Here is a 22427-nt window from a genome sequence, read left to right as displayed (position 1 = left end):
AAGACGTGTGTGTGTGTGTGTGTGTGTGTGTGTGTGTGTGGGTGTGGGTGAGGGTGAGGGAGGGGTGGAGATATTGGTATGCTTTTCCCTCTCCAACAGCGCGTCATTTTTAGCTCTGAAGCAACTTGGACGTCAGGACCGCAGTTAAAGGCAGACGGTCTCCTTTGTGTTTAAACGTGTTTTTTACGCGGACGGACTGTCGGAGGGCGTGGTGGTGACTGGGTGAAGGTGTGCGTGGAAAGTGTGGAGGAGATGTTTTGCTCAGCACGATGGACCAGAGGAGAACCGTGTCCGGATTGTCCCCGTGCTGTCTGCTCCTGGCCCTGGCTGTGTCTGCAGAGGTGAGCACGCTGCTGCCAAACACTATATGAAGCTGATTTTTACCATTTAGGCTCGGGCCGCTTCTGTCATACATTATGTCAACTAAATGGGGAACTGGGTCTCTAATCAAAGGCACTTTGAGTTTGAGCAGCTTCTGTATGTGAACATTCAATACAAACAAACCGAAGGCAGAGACAAGTATGAGCTGCATTTTAATAGCCTGTTGGCAAATTTCCACAATGTATGCTGTACCATTACTTTCACTGCCTCCGTGTTCCCCTGATAGTACCGGGTTTATAGAACAATTAGTTGTGGCATATCAACTGATTCATTGGAAATTCATGAAATTATAAGACATGTTAAATAATACAGAATACATGGTACTGCCTTCAAACACTTAATTCTCAAGCAGGTTTTTCTCCAAAGATGAATGATTGATTCATAATGATTGATTCATAATGATTTATTCTGGTTGATGCCTGCAGAAGCAACAGCTTTCATTCAGTGAAGGCTCAAAACACTTAAACGTCTGTATCACCTTTATCCTTTACTTTAGCCCGTACTTGCCGTCAATAGCGGCGAACAGCTGATTGAGACGTGGCGTATCGGCGCGGAGTCGGCTGATCAGCTGGCTTTTACCGTAACTCCGTGACTGTTCGTCCTATCGAAAAAATGCAAACGGTACCTGAAAGCCCAGAAATTGCACGTCACAGCCATATAGGGGTATTACGGTATTTGTTGCCGGAAGTCCGCGAACGGCGGCACTTTTGAAGTATGTTGTGCCAAGGCTGATACATATGACTGTCTAACCACATTCAGACATCAACATATGGAGAAGAATTTAGAGGTTTGTTTTCCAGAAGCGCTACAATCTGTTAATGATCTGACCTGAGATTATACAGACTTGAATAACAAGTAACCTGTGCTGAAAACTCAGATATTTCACCTGCAGCAGCAACTCAAATACTAATACTACTAATGGCAGTAAGCAGAAATGACCTGGACTGTGGTCCATCCCCCCCTCTTTAAAGAACTGTAGAGAACTGAAGAAAGCAGAAAAAAGGAAATTGATTTGAGAATGGAAAAGTATGTCTCTGCTCTGAAGGCTTAATTATCTGTTTGAACACATTAAGAGTGAATGATACAAACCACCTTTTTTGGAGGACATTGTTGTGCTGATGACTCATTTTAACATTTCATTTTATTTTTACCCATTTTACTCATTTATTGGTGATTGGTCTGTGTGTCTACAGATAACATACATCATCACTGTAAATGATCCCGAGCCTTTAAGGTAATTCTTCTGTAAACGTTTGAGATGGATTCCTGTAAACGCAAATGAAATCCACTTAAAATAAGTCAACTAATAGAAAGAAACCACACTAACATGTTAAAGATGATACAGAATATTCTCCTTCTTATGGAAGGTGTCATTATGGCCCCAAGCATCTTTTCCACTTGCTTATATAAATAATTGGGTCAAGCATAAAGCTACAATACAATAAAATAACTGGATGGAGAAATACTGACTGTATCTAGTGGGTTAATTATGGAGTTCCACAGGGTTCTGTGCTAGGACCAATTTTATTTACATTATACATGCTTCCCTTAGGCAGTATTATTAGAAAGCATTGCATACATTTTCATTGTTATGCAGATGATACTCAGCTTTACCTATCAATGAAGCCAGATGATGCACATCAATTAGTTAAACTGCAGGAATGTCTTAAAGATATTAAGGCCTGGATGACCTCTAATTTCCTGCTTCTAAATTCAGATAAAACTGAAATTCTTGTTCTCGGCCCCACAAATCTTAGAAACATGGTGTCTAACCAGATACTTACTCTGGATGGCATTACTTTGGCCTCCAGTAACACTGTGAGAAATCTTGGAGTCATTTTTGACCAGGATATGTCCTTCAATGCACATATTAAACAAATATGTAGGACCGCTTTTTTGCATTTGTGCAATATTTCTAAAATTAGAAACATCCTTTCTCAGAGTGATGCTGAAAAGCTCATTCATGCATTTATTACTTCTAGGCTGGACTATTGTAATTCATTATTATCAGGCTGTCCTAAAAGCTCCCTGAAAAGCCTTCAGCTGATCCAAAATGCTGCAGCTAGAGTACTGACAGGGACTAGAAAGAGAGAGCAGATTTCTCCCATATTGGCTTCTCTTCATTGGCTCCCTGTTAAATCTAGAATAGAATTTAAAATCCTTCTCCTCACCTACAAGGTCTTGAATAATCAGGCACCATCTTATCGCTACTTCTATGATTAGGCTTAAAACTTAAAACTTTCCTTTATGATCAAGCTTATAGTTAGGGCTGGATCAGGTGACCCTGAACCCTCCCTTAGTTATGCTGCTATAGGCCTAGGCTGGTCTTGTAATTCCTCTTAACGTTGTGTATGTGATCCACATTGTGTGTATTTCTTCAACAGATTTCTGAATGGGCACACTTCAGTATAGTGCAGAGTGCAGGTAAGGGTCATTTTAAAATCAACATTGTTATTTTTTGGGACAATGTGAACAACTGTGTCATTAGAGCCTTGCTAAAAGATACAGTCTCATAACTGGTGTAAAGTGTGTGTTAAATGTTTACTGTCATTGGAAATGACATTTTTATTTGTCACATTAACATGGTGTCACTATCATAACATTTGCAGTGTCTTCTGCCCTGAGTTAAATGTTGAGTACTTAACCTAGACAGTGAGCTAAACACTAATGGATCCAGCAATGACGGGACACTGACACGTGGTTTTCTTGGTCTTTACTGAAACCCATTTTTTACTGTAAAACTGTAACAATAAGAGAATCAAAGGAAATACACAAGTGCTTTGCCATAACACAAATTCACGAACAAACATGCTGTCATAACTCATTACATCAATAAACTAATGAACAAACCAGGGTTATAATAGTTTTGGATTTTACATTATAGTTTAGTTTTAGTTAGTTTTTACTTTTTTTTCTCTAATTCAGTTAGTTTTAATTAGTTTTCAGAGTGGTTTTGCTCGTTTTTATTAGTTTTTATTTTTGGTTTTATGCTTAGTTTTAGTTAGTTTCAGTATTAGTTTTAGTATTTTCATACTTAATCAGGTACGCTTTAAAGATACCCTTTAAAGAAATATATTCAGCAACCAACTGTTCACAGACAGCAGCACTACATGCTAAATGTGTGTAATATTAAGGACACACATGAACATCAACAGGGAGAAACTGCTAACAATATGAACTCCAAAACTCAATAAATTCTACAATAAACTCCCAATAAAGTTCAGCCTCAGTGCAGCAGATTAACAACAGCTACATGTGGTGTTTGACAAAAACAAACTCCTTGAAGGAGTCAAAGCTCAAATCCAGCTGCATCCTGATGTTCTCTCCACCTGATGCTGCTTCTGTTTTGGAGCTAGCTTGGTTAGATGCTGCTGATTAGACTTGCAGGGTCTTTGCGGCCTCTGTAGCCTACGGAAGTGTCCGACCTCATGTCCGCATTTATGCATGTATAGCTGGATTGCGTGTGTTAATTACCTTGTGGTTGTGTGCTGGGGGTTCTTTGGTCCTCGCTCTTTGTGCTCAGTTTTTAGGGTGCAAACATATTTGTCCCTGTTTTTTCACTTTCTTCATTTCTTCACGTCCATTCCCATAGTTTCAGCAGCTCCCTCCAGGAATTTGCTGACATTTGTGAGTCCTTATATTGATGCTTTGATTATTAGTCCTGATTGTTATTATCTGACTGATAAAGTAGCCGGAAACGCACAAGGACTAAACACAACGTTGTGGGCTGCGTTGACCCGACGAGTAGTCACGTTTCTCTGGAGGTGCAGGCCGGGTTGCCTTGTAGGATGAGAGCGGTTTCCGTAGCTGCCTTGTGTGCGCTTCTCAGGTCTACTTTGATGTTGGTGTTTTTTTTCCTGACTAAGAAGTGTTCCGTACATCATCCACAACATCATCCACAACAAGACACTCGCTGCTATCTGTGCTATCATAGTAAAAAAAAAAAACACCACATGGGACTCTCTGAGGAGCAGCGCGGTGTGCGCACGCACGCACATGCGCACCCATTTGCCCGACGGCGTTCCGAGCTTAAACTCGGAGAGAGGAAAAAAATGATTTCATATCAATCCACAAGACTTTTGAAAAAATAACAATATCTATAATTTCAGTTAGTTTTAGTTAGTTTTGTAAACTCACAATTCAGTTTTAGTTAGTTGTCGTTTCTTCCTTTTAATTTTAGTTTTTATTTATTTCAGTTAACGACAATGTTTTTTCAATTTCAGTTTTCGTTATTTCGTTAACTATAATAACCCTGGAACAAACAGTGCTCATATAACCATGCTTTAGCCAGCACTAGCATTGACACTGAGCTAAAGGTTAGTAGCATTAGCTTACTGTCACCCAAACTAGAAAACTGGTCTATAAGCAGAATGGAGACAGAAGCTACAATCAGACAAAACAATGATGAACACAATACAAAACTATAATGTACTTGTAAATTTACAGATTATGAATAGCCAAGGATGACATTAAGACTTGTTAGCACCTTGAACATGGCTGTTTCCCTAACTTAGTTGCTGCTTACCACTGTTGACCATTAGATGGCACTGTTATTCACAATCAAAACCCAAGAAAAAACGCCTCTTCTTGCTCTCAGGGGAGACGGACGCATTTTTCTTCTCTCCCTAACCCTTCCTTATCTACCCTACTTTGCTGCTTTGCTACTTTAGAGCCTCTCTTCACACATCTTCTGAACTGGAAATTAAAATTATGGATCTGGTCAGCTGGTTTCTCGACGCTATTGATGATCAAATTCTCGTCACAAGGAGATTAGGAAAAGGAGAACCCTCTTTCCTCTTGTCTGACTGACATACCGGGCTGGCTACATTATGGATTCCAGTGGAGAGTGGTAGATGACGTGCCTGACTGTACTGCTGATTGAGGACGTGGCATATATATTGGCTTATTGATACCAGGATTCTTCCTGATTGGACTTGGGGATACCTGGCTTATCGTAAAATCTGGGAAGTCTGGGCAGCCGTTCGGGCCTTGGTAAGGCTGCCTGTGAAGGATGCAGAGCAGTACAAACTCAACTCAGACTCAGTATATCTGGAGCTGAATCAGAGGGATTAGATCTTGGTGAGGAAGTATGACATGACTTTTTTCACCTCACCTAACCCTCTGTGTTTTTTGCTATTGTTTTTCATCTTTTGTAATGGCAGCGCCCCTCAGCTATGGCAGCAAGGCCGCAGACACTCATCTCCCTATGTTTGTCTGGTTGTTTGTCTTTTCTTGGATGGGTGTTCTGTTTACTATAATTTCCCCATTGTGGGATCAATAAAAGTATCATTCATTCATTCATTCATTCATAATAAAGGTAAGGCTGACCTCTTGTGACATAAAGGAGAATTTAACAGTTAAACATACACCAACTTGTATTATAACATATTAATTTTACTGTAAATGTGAGGGACAGAGACAGTCAAAAACACCTATTGTTTACCTGTAGCAGCAGAGCCCCTCACAGCTTTAAAGAATAGTTATGTTCATTCTCCTTGTTGCTACTAACTGATTAAGCTGAAAATATAAGCCCTGTCTTTGAATCTGGCTATAACAGCTGAGCAGCGTGTATGAAACTTCAACAAAGTGCTAAAAGTGATGTAAATGTGATGTGTCTGATCATCACACAAAACAACATGCTAGGTGTAAACGGAACACAACATCAGAAGGGCATCGTCCCCAGCATGAAGCCTAATGAAGTCAAAGCTACACAAAAATAATGTCTCAGTCAGTGTCCAGACCTCAATCCAACCCACAATCTGCGTAACAACTTACAGTGCTCTTCATGCAGCATGTGCACCCTCCTGACCACATGCTATTATTCTGGCTTTGTCTTAGTTCCAGCTGGAGGGGAACAATAACTCAGTTTTTAGGTACAGAAACCTGGAAATGTAATAGTAACAGGTTTAGAACTAATGCACTATACCACATCTGTCAATCTCAAGGCCCGCGGGTCAGATCCGGCCTGCGATATAATTATATATGGCCCACAAGACAATTTCATATAGCTATTATTAATGGCCCGCGAGTAAATAGCACTCCAACCAGTATGCTACAAGTGCCACAATGCACTGCAACACATGCCGCAGGCCAAGACCTGCGCGCTAACCTGTTTTCTGTGTTGCCAATGACATTGATCAGTGATCAGAAAACATCGGTCAGCACTTTTTACAGTAACATTTAGGCTGCCTGACCCCAAAAATGGCCAAATGAAAAGTGGAAAACAGGGATTTTCCAAACAGGTGGGAGGCAGAGGACCTGATCGCTGACACTGGAGGTAAACCGTGTGTCTCCTTTCCTCACCTGCAATGTGCGGGGAAGAGAGCAGATTGGTGGGATGGATAGGGGAGAAGATGTAGAGGGACACCTGCACAGGTGAGGTGACAGTGCATCACTGCTTCACAGCAGGAAATGCTGAGCAGCAAAGTCCTGAAGACACATGGATGGAATTGAGAACCGGTTTTTGCAGAGAACCGGTTCCCAGTAATTCAGATCAACACCACTGAAGGAGGATACAAATTAAAACAGAGAATCTTTCCACTGTAGAGGAATTTAAGATGTGAGCGCTAACCACACTGTGGACAGGAGACAAAGGCACAAAAAAAGACAAGTTAAAAAGAATACAGTGATGATAGGAAATAAAATGTCCTTAGAATAAATAGAATCAATATTTAAACCCAAAGTAAAAAGTAGGTGCAGTGTGTGTGTCCTTTGGCATGTGTGGGGCCAGACACATGCTGGGTATAATGCAGTGGTTCTCAAATCCAGGCCTCGAGAGCCGGTGTCCTGCAGGTTTTAGATGTGTCTCTGCTTCAACACACCTGAGTCAAATATAGAAGTCATTAGCAGGACTCTGGAGAACTTGACTACATACTGAGGAGGTAATTCAGCCATTTGATTCAGGTGTGTTGGATCAGGGACACATCAAAAACCTGCAGAACACTGGGCCATGAGGCCTGGATTTGAGAACCACTGGTATAATGAAAAGAATCCATGATGCTGATAAAACCTCTGTCAAAGAGATCAGAGTGATCATATGAAATCATTCAACAAACAATTGATCAGGCAATAAATAGCACCAGCGAGGTAGAAGCCTGATTATTAGCAGAAGCTCAAGTCAGAGGATGTAAATACTGAGGGTTTGAACTGTGACCCTGTGGATTCCACTCACCGCGGGGACAGAAGGCCAAACAACCAGAGAGTCTGGATGAACCCTCCTGAGGTAGCACAGCTTCACACAGCCAGGCCCTGAACATCCAAGCGGGGACATGGAAGAAAAATTCCCCTCCATGGAAACAGTGTGGTACAGGTAACCCCTGCTCTTCCCCCTCTCCTCCTCCGTGGTCTGTGAGTACCCGGGAGGGCGCCGGACAAAGCTCCAGCTGGTAGAGGATGGGCAATGCCAACATCAGAAGATGAGATATCTTGACCAATCGTTGAGGATTGTATTGACAATGCCAGGCGAAAATAAACCAAGGTGGGCAATCACTGATACAGAGCGAAAACATCAGCAAAGCCAAACACAGCACCATCATACTGAAGCAAGTCTACCTTTGGCAGTGCTGAGCAATGCTCTGTATGTTTGTAGGGTCTTTACCTTACAATATAAAGAGCCTTGAGGCGACTGTTTGGTGCTTTATAAATAAAATTAAATCAAGTGATTTACTCCAGAGGCCTGGGAGCCGGAGGGTCCTGCACAGCTGTTCCCGTTCTGGACAGAGATCTCGGATGTCCTTCCTGGAATATGATGTGGTAGCTGGTGTTCTGCTCCTCTGGATTTTCCATGTTCCATGTTGGGTTCACCCTGTCATGGTAGTTGGATGATAATGTGGATCTATGGACTCTTCAACATCACAGACTAAATATTAGGTCTTTGCCAATCTATCAGCATTGGCATTTTATAAGGGCCAATAAATGAACATGAAAAGAAGAGATGGAAGAAATTCAACCGTTTCATCTTTGCATCTGGTGTCCACCAGAGGGCACTCTGCAACTCTGCACTGTTGGTCACACATGTTTGGAACACAACAGCCAGCTGATCTGAAGAGTGTAATAAATAAATAACTACTCATAACCAGTGCTGCAGAAATCTGTTTAGGCTGGAAGAAGAATAAATATCAGCAAATAGATTGGATTTCTAACTACATTGGCCTCTAGTTAGTTATTATATTTATATATTTATATTTAATTTATATTTTATTATAGTATATTATAGCCATATATTACTACAATACTATTCTAACTGAGCACTGCACCTAAGTGTGCTCCATGGCACTGATGGGACATTGTGATCAGTAAGTTTAATAAAATGTTCTTTTTCCTTACAAGTCAGCATTAGCTTAATTTAACATCAGGACAATCAGTTATTTGGACTTGATTTGAATTAAAGATGAAGAAAGAAGGATAACTTATTGTGTTATATCAAATTATTCCTGTTATTCCCTGTTGTTGAGCATTATAAACCAAATCTCAATGTGTTGCTTGACTTCTGACTTTGTTCTGACAATGCTTAATTTGATCTTTCTTTAATACTAGCTTTGATATTAGAATTTTCAGTGTGCTGCTAGAATTAAGACATTGTTCTCACAATTCTGAATTTGATCTTTGAATACTGGCTTTGAGCTTAGAAATGTCAGTGTGTTGGTTGAATACTGGAGCAGGTCAGAGCCCACAGACAGTACGATGCAGCTCATATTCACAGATGTCTGTGTTACAGTTAGTTTATTCTGGTGTTCTGTTATGTAATGTTTACACTGAGTGAACTCTCACTGCTTACAATGATTTTTCTTCTATATGTCTGCTGCTGCATTGTTCATTGATCCACACATTTACTGCAAATCTTCCTGCAGTGTTAAGCAGACAGCTGGAAAGCACCATTTGTGTTTTTGTATAAAATGTGTATAAATTCAAAGTGTGTTACATATGTAACCAAAGAAGTCCTGCAGTGGACTATATTTGTGTTTGTATGAATAATAATCCCTGCTTGTATCTTTTTCACTGTGAGCTTTTTATTTGTTTTTTCATGAAATGTGATTTAATAAAAATATTGTTTGACTGACTGTGTGATTGTGTGCGTCTGCAGACCCACTCTCCTGTCCAGAAGGCCTCACAAAACTGGGCTACTATAATGGCTCAGTTTCTCACACGGACACAGGCTCCCCGTGCCTGAAATGGACTGACTTCCCAGACTACATGCAGCAGTACCCAAACCGAGGCCTGGGAGACCACAGCTTCTGCCGAAACCCAGACAGAGAAACCAAACCATGGTGCTTCTTCCGGCAGAGCTCCGGAGCCATTGGATGGGCCTACTGCGACTGCCAGCAGGGTGAGTTGAGGGAAGGCAGCAGCTGTCTGAGGATGGATGTTCAGTGGAGCTTGTAGTCTAAGACACCTTGAGTGGTCATTGAGATTACAAAAGCATTTTCATTATAAACAGTTATACCATGTGCATGAGCTTATATCACTGAGAAACATAAAGCTGAACAGAAAATATCACTTGGATCAATTCATCAACTCATGCTTGCATCAAAAAATGATATACAAAAAACCTTGTTTTTGTTTTGTTGTGATTGTTTTCCAATTGCTTGAAAATTTAATAATGGTAATTGTGTTATATTGTATAGCCTGACAGTCTCATTCATTTGCACCCCTTTTGTCAGAAAAGCTGCAAATGCAACGTGCAGCCTAAGAATGGTGCCTGCAGCCTGCTGCTGCCACAGCTGTGTAGCCAAAGCATGTTGGCATTTCCCTTCTGCATGATTATTGATATCACAGCAGTCGCCTCAAGGCTGAATCTTTCTCCCCTTTAGCTTCCTGTGAGTTCCTGTTTCTCTCCTTTTACAGTATTGGCGCTGCACATTTAGAATACATGTGTACCTTTCTCCTGTTGCAAGTGGCAGGCTCAAATGTAAGCATTATAGCCCACAGTTTCCTCCATGGGTAGTATTGTGCTATCATGGCTGCCATTAACACTGCACTGCCATCCTCAGCAGTGACCAAACCATTTATCAAAGCCACTTGTTTAAAAATGATCTTTTTCTTTTATTGTTGTAAGAGTTTGACTTGTTGGAAATCTTCCTGACGTGTTCAGGTGCAGCCAGATTGGTGGGGGGTTCAGCCAATAGTGGGCGTCTGGAGGTCTATCGGAATGGCATGTGGGGGGCAGTGTGTGACACACACTGGACTGACCGTGATGCCAGCGTCATATGCAGACAGCTTGGACTGAGGTAAGGGCAGCATTTAACCTTAACACACACACACACACACACACACACACACACACACACACACACACACACACACACACACACACACACACACACACACACACTCCTGTGGCTCAGGAGGAAGAGTGATGTGTTGAATAATGTAATGTAGTTCAGGCTTGGACAACATCCTGAACGACTGGAACACACCCCTCAGAGACAGCGTTAAAGTGTAAATATAACAGAATATTGTGTTACAGTATTTGTGCACAAATGTGTTACAGTCAAATCAATTTTATATTTATTGTAGAGACCTACAAGATAATTTGGTCAGATAAGTTGAGTGAGTTTGTTTTTGTTTGTTGTTTTTTTTTTAGTGGGCTAGATCACCATAGCAACTTAAGCCCAGTTTTTCTTGATTGTTTTGATGCATTTCTCACATCAGGAGCATCATTTTCATCACTCATGCAGGTGTCAAAACAGTTCACAGACTCACCTGTGCAAAAGAAACTAAAACAATCAAAACCTGATCATATATCAGTCAATCACGTCAACGCTGTGATCAGTGGATAAAAACTTTTACCGTTGTTTGGAGACTTGGACACCAAATGGTTTTATGCTTTCATCAAAACCTTTCTGACCTGAAAAAAGAGAGTACTGCAGAGAATACAGACCTACTACAGAGGAGTAGAGTAGAGGCAACTGCTTGTTAATGCAAATATCTAATCAGCCGATCATATGGCAGCAATTCAGTGCATTGAAAATGACCTGCTGAATTTCAGAAAGGTGATTAAGTGAGTTTGAAGCAGGTTGGTTGTTACTTGGTCACCCACCAATCAGAAGGTCAGTGGTTCGAGCCCTGGCTGCTCCGGGCTGATGTTGAAGTTTCCTTGGACAAAATGCTGAACATCGAGTTGCCCCCGATGCATCCACCAGAGTATAAGTGTGTCTGTGAATGTTAAGGCCTTTACACACTGAACATGTAAAATTTGTGCAAATGTTTGAGTGTTAAAAATATTTTCCTGAACTACCTATTCTTAATGCAGCTGTTTGCACCAACTACAGAATTTCACAGTATGAATTTGCAGCATTTATTGTACTATTGCTCATCATTAATTGAAGAAAATAAGAACAACCCCAGGTTTGTTTTCAGCACTGTAGCCAGGCTGACAAAGAGTCAGAGCTCTGTAGAGCCGAGTATTCCTTTCACTTTAACTAGTAGTGACTTCATGGATTTCTTTACAAATAAAATTTTAGACATTAGAGAAAAAATTATTCATAACCATCTCAAAGACCATCTTCATGTTCGGCTGCTTTCAGCACTGCTGGTATTTGTTTAGACTCTTTTTAGTTGATCTTTCAGAGTTAACTTCAATAGTTACTTCCTCCAAACCAGCAACATGTTTGTTAGATCCCATTCCTACTAGACTGTTCAAAGAAGTCTTTCCAATTATTGATGCTTCAATCTTAAAAATGATCAATCAGTCTTTATTAGTTGGCTATTTATCACAGGTTTTTAGAGTGGCTGTAATTAAACCTCTGCTTAAAAAGCCATCACTGACCCAGCTGTCTTAGCTAATTATAGGCCAATCTCCAACCTTCCTTTTCTCTCAAAGACTCTTGAAAGAGTAGTTGTAAAACAGCTAACTGATCATCTGCAGAGGAACGGTTTATTTGAAGAGTTTCAGTCAGGTTTCAGAATTCATCACAGTACAGAAACAGCATTAGTGAAGGTTACCAATGATCTTCTTACAGCCTCTGACAGTGGACTCATCTCTGTTCTTGTCCTGTTGGACCTCAGTGCAGCTTTTGATACTGTTGACCATAACATTTTATTACAGAGATTAGAGCTTGCTATAGGTATTAAAGGTACTGCACTGCAGTGGTTTGAATCATATTTATCTCATAGACTCCAATTTGTTCATGTAAATGGGGAGTCTTCTTCACACACTAAGGTTAATTATGGAGTTCCACAGGGTTCTGTGCTAGGACCAATTTTATTTACATTATACATGCTTCCCTTAGGCAGTATTATTAGAAAGTATAGCATATATATGCACGTGATACCCAGCTTTACCCTGTTCCCATATGACTGCGCAGCAAAACACCCAGGCTGTCATATTGTGAAGTTTGTGATGACACAGCAGTGGTCAGATACATTGCTAACAAGTCCAGCTACAGGCAGGAGGTGGAACACCTGGAGGGTTAATGCAGAGAGAACAATCTCTGCATCAATGTGACAAAACAAACAAGATGATCGTGGACTTCAGAAGGGGCAGAAACCCCCTCCTCACCCTGCACATTCAAGGATCTGCATTGGAAGTGGTCCCCAGGTACAGGTACTTGGGTGTACACCTGAGTACCGACCTCACCTGGTGCAACAACACTTCCAATCTGATCAGGAGGGCACACCAGTGCCTCTACTTCCTCAGGAGGCTGAGGTGCGCTGGACTTGGAAGCTCAGACCTCTCCTCATTCTACAGATGTGTGGTGGAGAGCGTCCTGGGTTCCTCCATCACTGTGTGGCATGGAAGCTGCTCTGCAGCAGAGAAGAAAGCTCTGCAGAGGGTGGTGAAGGCAGCACAGTGGAGTCAGCTTCTCCACCACCACGAACATTTACACCTCCAGATGCAGGAACAGGGCCACCTGCATCCTGAAGGACCCCGCACACCCAGCACACACATTTTTTGTCCCACTCCCCTCAGGCAGGAGGCTGACGAGCATCAAGAGAAGGACAGCCAGACTGAGGAACAGCTTCTTCCCTGAAGGTCCCAACTCTGCCAGCATGAGCTCAAACTGCCCCCTGAAATCCGCTTCAGCTTCAACTCCTGGATCAAACCATGAAATTCTCTCTGCTGCTGCTTTCTCCTGAGAGTTGGATGAACCCAGAATCTCAGTTTCTTCCTTTTCTTGTTTAGAAACATCAGGACCGGCTCATCATCACTTGATGTCAGTTTCAGTTTTTTCACACCGTGTTTCTTGAGAATGAATTATTTGCAAAAATGCAAAATGGTTGGTGTGTATGTAGTGACAGGGCGTGTGATTTGTTTGTGAAGGAAGTCACCTGAAACACTTTGATTAAAAAATTATGACATTTAATCTATTAAAGAATGAGAAGAAATCACATGTACATGTGGGCAAATCTTGTTCAGGGAGACAGGCCTTCCCAGCCAGCTGCCTGTGCTCCCTCCCCAGAATAGCACCGCTCTAAGCAAAACACAACAAAACACAAACAAGCACTATTAATTCAAAATCAGATGGACAGAGCCGTGGTTTAGACTCGGCCTTCTCAGACTGGTTCATCCACTGGTTGGTTCCAGCATCATGGCACAAGCTTCTCCAATCAGCAATAAAAGCTCCATAAAAGAAACACACACCTGGGCGCCTGGTTGGCTTAGTGGTGAAGCCGGCGACCACATACATATGCCGTGTTGTGGTGTGGACGGCGCGGGTTTAAGTCCCAGCCCGTCGCCAATTTGCCCGGGTGTCTTCCCCTGTATCTTTCTCCACTGCCGATTAAAAAGCTGCTGTGGCCAAAAATGCAAAACAAAAAAAAAGACACACACACCTTCCCCTCTCACATGTTCCTAATCATGACTTGGCAGTTTTGGTAAAACCTTTGAGGATAAGATAAACATATTCTTCTCTGAGACCGAGAAGGTCATAAATAAGATAAACATATGGCCCAAAGGCCGTGAAGTTGGTCTGGGACTATCTGTCACTCTCTGTCTAATGTGTTATTTAATTGTCTATTATTTGCTTCAGCCACTGTTTATTAATTAATTTACTGGAGTTTGCTTTTAAACATTTGTCATTTTATTCATTGAGTAAAAAATAAACCCCAACATTAGTTACACAAGTTTGCATCCTAAAAATTCTGAATTTCGTGTCGTTCTTTCGCAGCATGCTCAGTGTGTGAAGGCCGATACACAATCTGCTAAGCTACAGAAAAAGCACTTGTATGAATGTGTGCGTGACTGATTGAATGAATGAGGCTTGTAATGATTAGTTCTTTGAGTGCTCAGTTAGAGTAGGAAAGCACCAAAAAATGTACCAATCCATGTGATTGAAAGGCAGAGTAACTCAAATCACCACTCATTAGAACTAGGGTATGCAGAAGAGCATCTCTGAAAGCACTTGTCAAACTTTGAAGCCAATGAGCTATAGTAGCAGAAGACCTTTTACCACTCCTGTCAGCTAAAACCAAGAAACTGAGGCTAGAATTCACACAGGTTCAGCCAAAGTGGACTATATAAGATTGGAAAAACGCTGTATTTAAATGGCTTCCACAGTCACCAGATCTCAGTTCAACAGAGCACGTTTAGGATGTGATGAAATGGGGGTTTAGATGACCAGCTGAAAAATCTGCAGCAATCACGTGATGCTGTCATGTGCACCTAATAAAGTGGCCTTTGAGTGTGTTATGTAACACAATGACAGAATGTCTTTAGTAGTGACGTATGTGTAGAAACAATAGCAGTGTGTACAGACACAGTGAGAAAGGTTGATGTGGGGGGGTTTGAGAACTGCATTAAGGTGAGACTGATGCTCCTGATGTGAGAACTACATGACAGCAGTCCAGAAAAACTGTAATAGTTTAAGGTATTCTTTAACAGGATGTTTAGTTTTGTGTGTGTGTGTGTGTGTGTGTGTGTGTGTGTGTGTGTGTGTGTGTGTGTGTGTGTGTGTGTGTGTGTGTGTGTGTGTGTGTGTGTGTGTCTGTGTGTGTTTCATGCAGTGAGATTGGCACAGCTCTACAGCATTCCTACTTTGGCACCAGTTCCATCTTCCACTATGAGCGTCTTGGTTGCCTCGGTAATGAGAATTCCCTGCTGGAGTGCTGGAGCAGGAAGTTTGCCACCGGTGACTGTAACCATGGCAATGAAGCAGGGGTAGTTTGTGCTGAACCTGAAGGTGAGATTTCTCACCTTACATCACAAAAACAGTGGACTACCAACTTACTATACTTACTATATGTCACATGTTTTGGCACTGTTGTGAGTCATAGTACAAGTTTCAGGACTTTTGCTCAGTTCTTAACAGATCGTTTTTTCTCGTGTGCATTGATGCAGTTCTCACATCTGGAACATCATTCTCACCTCTCTTAATGCAGTTGTTAAACCAGTACACATTTTCAAACCCACATTAACCTTTCTCGTGTGTACGTACTGCTTTTTTTCTACACATACTGCACTATGAAAGATGCTTTATCCTTGTGTTCTCTCATGAATCTCACAACTCATCACAACAGTTTGTACTTTTGTCAGTCAGAACTACAGATTCTACTGCATTCAGCTACTGGCTAATAACCTGCCTGAGTACAACATGCAAGCTCCTGTCATAGTGGCTAATATGAACAGGCACATGGCACCAGAGGAGCACAACAGCAGCTACTGGTAGATAGAACAGTCACTCCAAACAATAAGACTGACTGACCAAGGAGGCCGAGGACTAGTGAGTGTCAGAGCCAACAAAACAACAAAGATCTATGAGTACATCAGGAAGATGGCCACAAAGGATCAGGTGCTTAGTGAGTACCTCAGGCAGCAGAAACCTGAGAAAGAAGAACAGGAACCATCATGGTAGGACAGGCCTCTGCACGGCATGTACCACCTGCAGATAGAAGAAGTGGCTGACATAGAGAAATCCTACCAATGGCTGGACAAAGCTGGACTGACAGACAGCACAGAGGCACTAATCATGCCAGCACAGGAACAAGCTCTGAGCACGAGATCGATAGAGGCTGAGGTGTACTACACAAGGCAAGACCCCAGGTCCAGGTGTGTTGGATCAGGGACGCATCTAAAACCTGCAGGACACCGGCCCTCGAGGCCTGGATTTAGGGATCCCTGGTATACAGGACCATCTGTGCCGAGTATGACCTGGAAGTTCCAGGGTCAAAATGGGATATGCCCCGAAAGGCGGTTCAGAATGACCAAGCTAAGATCCTGTGGAACTTCCAGATGCAGATGGACAAACTGGTCATGGCCAACCAACCAGAGATAGTAGTGGTGGACAAGCTGTGATTGGTGTAGCAATACCAAGTGATGGCAACATCAGGAAGAAGGAACACGAGAAGCTGGAGAAATACCAAGGGCTCAGAGAGGAGCAGAGAGGATGTAAAAGGTAAAGGTTTTCCCCATGGTAATCAGAACACTCGGACCCCGAATTCCAGGAACGACAGCCAAGATCTCTGTCCAGAAGAGCGCAGTCATAGGAACAGCTAAGATACTGTGCAGGACCCTCAGGCTCCCAGGCCTCTGATAGAGGATTCAAGCTGGAAGGACAAACAAAGACTGCCTGCAGGGTGAGCTGGGATTTTTCTGTGCACTCTTATAAATGATAAATGGAGTGGTTCTTATAAAGCACTTTTCTTCTCTGCTTGATCACTCAAAGCTCTGCCTCAGTCACCCCTTCACACAACACCTGAGTGCTTTCTCTCTAACATCTACACTCCAGTGAACACATCAGAGAGCAACTTGGGGTTCAGTATCTTGCCAAGGATAGTTTGGCATGCAGACTGGAGCAGCCAGGAATCGAACCACCAACCTTTCAATTAATAGGTGACCTGCTCTACTTCCTGCACCAAAGCCACCCCACTGTTTTGCTCACTGGCCATCTCATTAGGTACACCTTGCTAGTACCAGGTTGGACCCCCTTTTCCCTTTTGTAACTGCATTAATTCTTTGTGGCATAGATTGAACAAGGTGCTGAAAACACTCCTAAGAGATTTTGGTCTATTTTGGCATGATAGCATAACGTAGTTGCTGCAGATTTATCAGCTGTACATCCATGATGCAAATCTCCCATTCACCACATCCCAGAAGTGCTCTATTAGAATGAGATGGGGTGACTGTACAGTGACCTCAGTGTCATGTTCAAGAAAGCTGTTTGAGACAGTTTTTAGATTTGTGACATGGCATGTTAGCATTTACTGGTTCTTATATAGCGCTTTTCTGCTCTACTTTGAGCACTCAAAGTGCTTTAAATTTACATTTATGACTGTGGTCATAAAGCGATGGACATGCTCAGCAACAATACTCAGGTAGGATGTGGAGTTTAAACAGTGCTCAGTTGGTATTAATGTGCCCAAAGTGTGCCAAAAAATATCCCCCACATTCTTACCTCCAGCAGCCTGAACCGTTGAGCCAGAGGAGGATCCTGCTGTTACGCTGTTTGTGACCAATTCTGAGCCCACCACCTGAATGTTGTAGCAGAAATTGAGACTGATCAAATCAGACAGCATTTTCCAATCAAGTTCTTGTCAAATTTTGTGTGAACTGCAGCTTCAGTTATTTTACTGACAGGCAGCTGGTGTGGCTGTAGCTCGTCTGCCTCAACCTTCAACGTGTTGTGTATCCAAAGATCCTCTTCTGCATATCTTGGTTGTAAAAAGTGGATTTTGGGGTTACTGCTGTGTTCCTATTACTTTAAAACAGTGAGTCTGTGTTATGAGAAGTGCCATAGCAAGCTTGAGAACTGTATGAAGAGTGGTGAGAATGATGCTCCTGATGTGAGAAATGCATCCATGTAACAGACTGTAAGTGAACCAGCTGCTGCCCACAACTGACTGCAGTACTTTTCCCTGCTTCACCGTGTTGCATCATACACTTCACAGTAAATTTCAGTAAACAAGACTGACATGTCAGTAGTGTTCAAATGACTGGTTCATTGTTGCTTTAACACTGTGTCAGGTACTGGAATCCCTTTAAGGCTGGTAGGAGGCCTGGAGAAATTTGAGGGCCGTGTCGAGGTGTACCATAACGGCAGGTGGGGAACCATTTGTGATGACCAGTGGGATGATCTTGATGCAGAGGTGGTGTGCCGACAGCTGGGCTTGGGGTAAGAAAAAATAATCTGTTACTGCTACACAAACACTGCCTGAATCAACTCCCTGTGGCATCTACAGTCCTTCTTTTGTAAATGTCTTAATGAATACAGTTTAGGGTGTTACATAAGCTCGATCAAGATTCATTTTAAATGAAGCTTATGTTCAATGAGGTAAGTCTGTGTTCACTCATCTGTTTGGAGGATGTTCCACCACATTCAGCGCTGACAGCTATCAGGACTCCCTTCCCCTTACACTGCCACCATCCTCTGCAGGAGTTATGATTACTGGCATACTAGCTCATTAAGATCACTGTTACACACTCATACCTTAAAAATGTATTGTACCATATATTCTTGACTATCTGACATTTTCAGCAGTGAGTCAAATAATGGCTCATCTTTATTTATCTGCTTTCTATAGAGCTCAGGGCCGTGACATCACCGCCACAATGCTGTGTGGGATCGTTGTTCACACAAGTCTGAGTTGATAATATGGAGTATATGGAGGGAGATGCTGCTTTTGGTTTGAAAGTTAAATTGTGCACTTTAGAAACGAAGGAGAATGGTAAGCTGCTGTGTTGTAAAATGACACATTACTTATGACCAGGATGGAGTTCCTCCACAGGCTGGAATAAGATGACAGAAACAAATAAAATGCTGGCACGTTTTCCCTCCTGGGTCCTCGCTCTCTGTTGTGGTCAGTGTTTTTCAGGTGCAGGTATATTTGTCCCTCCACTTTTTCCACTTCTTTGTACATTCCCTTACATCCAATCTGATAGTTTCAGTAGTCTCTCTCCAGGAATATGCTGTCATTTGTGAGTTCTTATATCGATGCTATGATTATTATTCCTTATAGTGAGACAAATGTTGTTATTCTCTCAGTAATAAATTCAGAAACTGAGGCGAAAAAGTAGATGGAAATGCAGGGGAGAAATTGATAATGCCGAGCAAGCCAGTTCAGTTTTATTTTATTAATATAGCACCAAATCACAACAAACAGTCGCCTCAAGGCACTTTATATTATAAGGTAAAGACCAACAGTCAAAACGACCCCCTATGAGCAGCACTTGGTGACAGTGGGAAGGAAAAACTCCCTTTAAACAGGAAGAAACCTCCAGCAGAACCAGGCTCAGGGAGGGGGGGTCATCTGCTGTGGGATGGGGGGGGCAGGACAATCACAGTAGTTGCGGGCTGCGTCGACCCAATGTGTCGTTGCACTTCTTGGGAGGTGCACTTCAGGTTATGTAGCAGGTTACAGTGTTTGGAGGGATTTCTGGTTACGACACAGGTTATGATGTAAAGTTCCCACTGAAGCATAAATCCCCAGTAAGTCCAGAGCTGCATGCAGCCTGTTGCACTCGCTCCTATTTTTTTAATTGATTTTTGATTATTTTATTTTGTTTTTCCATTCTTTCAGTTTTTCCCCTATTCTTGTCTTTTAAGTTTAAGTTTTGTCTTTTAAGTTATTTATGGGTAGGTCATCGTAGTGGCTGGATATGTTCCTCCCTCTGCCACCCTATCTCTGCATCTAACACTAAATATGAAACACCTGCAGAACAACATCAGGGAGGTCTGGAGTAGCTGAAGAACATCACTTGGAGGTGGTTTGAGGCTAACCAACAGCAGAGAAGTTGAAGATAGTGTGGCGATGACCACTGAACTAATTCTGTTCTTGAACAGGTGGCTGTGGCTCACCCCCGCACTGACCGTCATCCTTAAGCCTGCATCAGGGCCCTCCAGTCCGCCCTCACCACTTACCTTCACTGCTGACTGAATTCTGACACTGCTAATGAGAGTCCACTTGGTCAAATCCAAGCGCTGTGATGTGTGAGCCCCAGGATTCTAATAGCTTGTTGCCCTCCAGTTGTATGGAGTGTTCCATCACATCTTCAGGATGATCCTGGATCTGCCAAGGGTCCCCATCCTGTGGAAGAGGGCATACCTTGCTTTTGTACCAAAGATAATAATAACTTTATTGATCCCAGAGGGAAATTCAGAAATTCATTGTGGTGGAATTCATGCCAGGGTGGCCCTAAGGACTACAGACTGATGGCACTGACATCATACAGGATGAAGACCCCGGAGAAACTCATCCTGGATCAGCTCCAGCCCATGGCCAACCCACTGATAGACACCGTCCAGTTCACCTACCAGCCCTGACTAGAGGACACCATTCTCTACCTGCTCAACCATGTCTACACCCACCTGGACAAGTCAGCGAGGACTGTGGGAATCGTGTTTTTTAACTTCTCCAGTGCCTCCAGCACCATCAGGCCAGCTCTACTGGGTGATAAGATCATAGCAAGTGACCTGGATAGTTAACTACCTGACTGGCTGACCACAGTACTTGGGCCTACAACACTGAGTGCCAAACAGTGTGGTCAGCAACACAGGACTACCCTCTCTCTGTTTCACTTCATCCTTTACACCACAGACTTCAGCTACTGCACAGAGATCTGCCACCTTTAGGACTCCATTGTACCCACCATCCAGTGCCCCACAGATGGCACCATACGATAAAGTTGACATCAAATTGACGTCAGAGGTTTTCTGATGATTGCAGGAGTGGAATGTATCAGAGAGGAGGATGTGGTGAACAACTGTATTAGGCTTAATTTATGCTACTGCATTTTTGTTCATATTACGAGGTATTTGTCTGCAGAGAGCCTATGGACAGGGGTTTTCAACCACTCCTCTGCAGTCCTCCAAAATCCCAACTGCATGGTGCTCGATGTGGATGCCGAATGCGGTGGCAAACACTGACTGGTTTACAAGTGGGCTGGAAGAGTGAAAAGAGTGACAGGATAGTTCACCAGGAGTGGGAGAAGTGCAAAAAACCCATCAAAGATGAAAAAAAATACAGCATGAAAAGTACAGACAGTGGCTGCAGTGGATAATTTTCATTGTTTTTAACACTCAGCCGTACCACGTATTTTTGATACCTCCCCCATCTGACAACGATGCTCTCTGCAGGTAGACGGGCAGTCGGAAGCTGCCCGTGGACTGTCGACGCAAAACCATCTGCAGTTTAACAGAACAAAAACCGAGATACTGAGTGAAGCAGCATAATTGTTCCCGGGAATCTTTGGATCAGTCGAGTGGAAGAAATTTATTCACAGAAAAAGGCCAGTTGAATCAGTCTCCTGTAGTCATCTTTTGCAGTGATTACACGCTGGGAGTAATCGTGAAGCTTCGCAACGACTTCCTCAAACTTGTCGAGAAAATGCGAGTCTGCAGAGTCCATGTCTGGTCATGTCCTTCTGTCAGTAAATGCTATGTGGCAGGCAGCAGAGACCCCAGTGCAGCGCTCAGAAGACATGATTGAACTCAAAAGTACACAGCTGGTGATACACTGACAGAGCTGGACTGGAGCCGGACGCACAAACTAGGAATCAGTGTGAACAAGAAAACACAGTTAGATGAGAGGATGTGGCAAAGAGAAAGGGGAAACGGAGATGATATATATACACAAGAGGTAATGAGGGGAGAGGAAACAGGTGTGAGCACAGCTGGGACTAATCACAGGGAAACGAGATAAGAAAACTCAATGCAAGACACGAGAGAGCGACAGGAAACAACTGAGCATGGACACAGGAAGGCAGACTAGACAACACAGGGAGGCAGGCACACAGAGGGAAGCTGATCACCAGGTCATAATAGTTTTGTATTTTACATTATAGTTTACATTTATGTCCTTTTTTAAATGATTCAGTTAGTTTTAATTAGTTAGAGTGGTCTTGCGCATTTTTATTAGTTTTTATTTTTTGTTTAATGTTTAGTTTTAGTTTAGTTTTCATTAGTTTTAGTTTTTCATACTTTATTTGTCAGGTGCAAGATTCAAGAGTAACTATTGTGTAATAAAACCATTAAATATTATACCATTAAAAATGTAATATATGTGTAAAATGTTGGTTGGTTCAGGAGCTACTGTAGCAAAAGCTCTGTCTCCTTCAGTTTTCAGCCTTGTGTGATGTACGGCCAGCAGGCCTTTATCACATGACCTCAGAGGCC

General features: G+C 42.5%; 1 protein-coding gene across 1 annotated transcript in view; it reads left to right on the top strand.

Annotated features, from left to right (window-relative positions):
* Positions 1–130: 130 nt before the first annotated feature.
* Positions 131–22427, top strand: part of LOC115777542 (neurotrypsin) — a 39368-nt gene continuing 17071 nt past the window's right edge. Inside the window, exons 1-6 of the mRNA XM_030725473.1 lie at positions 131–341; positions 2766–2805; positions 9464–9706; positions 10472–10607; positions 15325–15500; positions 18281–18428. Of these exons, the coding sequence (XP_030581333.1) occupies positions 270–341; positions 2766–2805; positions 9464–9706; positions 10472–10607; positions 15325–15500; positions 18281–18428 (815 nt within the window). The 5' untranslated portion in view covers positions 131–269. The remainder of the gene's footprint in view (positions 342–2765; positions 2806–9463; positions 9707–10471; positions 10608–15324; positions 15501–18280; positions 18429–22427) is intronic.

This window comes from Archocentrus centrarchus, unplaced genomic scaffold, assembly GCF_007364275.1.
Source record: "Archocentrus centrarchus isolate MPI-CPG fArcCen1 unplaced genomic scaffold, fArcCen1 scaffold_55_ctg1, whole genome shotgun sequence".
Lineage (NCBI taxonomy): Eukaryota > Metazoa > Chordata > Actinopteri > Cichliformes > Cichlidae > Archocentrus > Archocentrus centrarchus.
Note: the sequence above shows the minus strand (reverse complement) of the source record. Positions and strands in the feature narration are given on the sequence as shown.